Source organism: Penaeus monodon, chromosome 10, assembly GCF_015228065.2.
Source record: "Penaeus monodon isolate SGIC_2016 chromosome 10, NSTDA_Pmon_1, whole genome shotgun sequence".
Taxonomy (NCBI): Eukaryota; Metazoa; Arthropoda; class Malacostraca; order Decapoda; family Penaeidae; genus Penaeus; species Penaeus monodon.
Window position 1 is genome coordinate 45,347,893 of NC_051395.1, and position 2,500 is coordinate 45,350,392.

The 2,500-nt window shown below is 35.9% G+C and overlaps 1 protein-coding gene across 1 annotated transcript in view; it reads left to right on the forward strand.

The window, feature by feature from the left end:
* The window catches only part of LOC119577665 (tyrosine-protein phosphatase Lar-like), a gene marked incomplete in the record, with an annotated part of 49,899 nt that overhangs the window by 13,013 nt on the left and 34,386 nt on the right, over positions 1–2,500 (forward strand). Inside the window, 3 exon segments of the mRNA XM_037925225.1 lie at positions 1,264–1,424; positions 1,782–1,904; positions 2,266–2,500. The exon segment at positions 2,266–2,500 is cut by the window's right edge and continues 32 nt beyond it. Coding sequence (XP_037781153.1) covers positions 1,264–1,424; positions 1,782–1,904; positions 2,266–2,500 — 519 coding nt within the window.

Consider the following 2,500-nt stretch of genomic DNA (forward strand, 5'->3'; position numbering starts at 1 on the left):
ATAATAATAATAATGATAATAACAGAATGTTATTTTTTGCCACTGCATTGAATTCTGGAAATTGTAAATCCAATGCATGCGCTGCCTTCCGAAAACAAGGATAGACAAGAGGCCTTGATTATCAAAATGTGCGAAGGTTGCGTTTTCTTTAGCTAAATTACATTGTATGCACAGCGGAGATATTCATTTCTTTCCATGCTGTGTCTTGCCCAAGGTATTTTTTTTTACACAGGTAGACCCACGCGATCTTGAAGAAAATCCTATTTGGCAACTTCCGAGCTAAACCCCGCCTTGTCACCTTTATTCATTGTCATTACTAATTTTTCTTTTCTCTTCTTTTCATTCTTTTTTCTGTCCTTTCTTGGTTTCTTTTTCGATATTTTTTACCATTGTTCTTACACAAGTTGCGTGGGTCAAAAAGGGGGCGGAGCTAATGATCTCATCGCGTTTAGCCACTGAGAGTGTGCTGTAAGATATCAGATATAACTAGATACATAATTATTTGTATAATTTACTCAATGTTGTTAAAATCACCAGAAGTAAAACCAAAATTCCCCTCTTTTATTCATGATAATGGAGATCCTTACAGCCATCAAAATACTCATTCTTAAGTTCAGTAGTGTAAATGGAAGTGAATCTACCTGGTTATATACACCTTGGACTCCACTTTTTACAGTGAAAGGGTAGCATGATGATGTTTTTATCGTTAAATTTCGGCAAAAAAGTTTAGTCAGGCTGTGGTGTTTGATAAACAGCGCACAGGGAATTTCATTCAAAACAGTAGGAAATGCAATAAAAAAAACAACATAAAGTACCAGATAAAACAAAGTGAAATCAAAGTAAACCACAGGAAAACAAAAGCAATGATAACAAAAGGAACATCAGTAATAATAATGATACTATGCCGAAGGCCTTTTCGCATTTACTGTTTCATCAGGGCATGTCCTATTGTTATTATCATGCCCTGATGAAGAAGTAAATGCGAAAAGGCCTTCGGCATATTCGTGTGTTTTCTTGTACATCCCTTCGTTGTTCTACTTGCAATTTGTTCGACATGAATTCCACACACGTGCGTGACACCCTACAGCCACCACGTATACGGTCCGTGCTGCTGAAAGAAGCCTTTGTGCAAAATATGTTATCACCGTGCAATCTTTTAAATTCAGCCACGTTTACTTACGGTACAATATCTGCCGTGTTATTTTCAACTATCATCGTATTGTCAGATTTAACATACTGTTAAATAAAATGTCTCTATTGCAGCGAAATTTCAGTGGAAGGATCATCGAGTATTCCGGATGTGAATTTTGTCTACGAGATGACGCAATTCCCAAGCTATACCACAGCTTTTTGTGTCACTGGAGATGATACGCTGAGACTTACTGCGAGCACTTTACCAGACTACGATAACCCTACAGTGGAAGGTAAAAAAAATTGAAACACATACATCCACACACACACACACACACACAACACACACACACACACACACACACACACACACACACACACACACACACACACACACACACACATATATATATATATATATATATATATTATATATATATATATATATGTATATATATATATATATATATATATATATATATATATATATATATATATATATATATATATATATATATATATATATATATATATATATATATTACATATATATATGCGCGCGTGTGTGTGTGTGTGAATATATGTATTAGTATATATAGAGAAGCAGAGAGGTAAAGATTCATAGAGATCCCTGTACTCTCTTATTGTAGAATCCCCAGCGGAGAACAGAATAGACTTCACACTGGACAATGACAACAGGAAGCTTAGTCGAGGACTGGTGTGTGCAGACGAAGCCAGCAACAATGTATCAGTCCCAGTCATGACTGAGCTTGGTAGGTGAAGGGAAGTTTTCCAGTTATCGGTGGTTATGTGTGCATACATACATGTTTAATCAAATAATCCCTGATAATTGGCAGAATTATGTTTATAAAAAAAATAGGATTGGTATGAATTTACACAAGAAAATACAGTAAACACTAATGGATGCAATAAACTCATGCTAACTTGATAAAACAATAAAATAATATATGAAACTACGACACAAAATTCAGTCTAAAATGATAACCCTGATAATAGACATGGATTTTGTTTATAGTCAAAATGTGGGATGGATATGAATAAACACAACACACAGACTTAGGGGATCGTGAAGGTGTTGATATTTTCCTCTACACGATTCTCTTCTCTTCACAGCGAAGTACACTCCCGAGCAGATTGCTGTAACCGTCAGTCGGGAACAAGAACTGCGCCTGAGATTGGAGACCAATATTGACCAAGACCACGTATGGTGGCAGAAAGAACCTGTTCAGTCTAAATCGTGGTACAAAGCAGATGTTACAGAGGACAAAACATTGAAAATAGCCTACAGCCAGCTACAAGGCTCTGGTCTCTATTCGATAACTGATAACAAGGAAAATCCTGTCAAAAA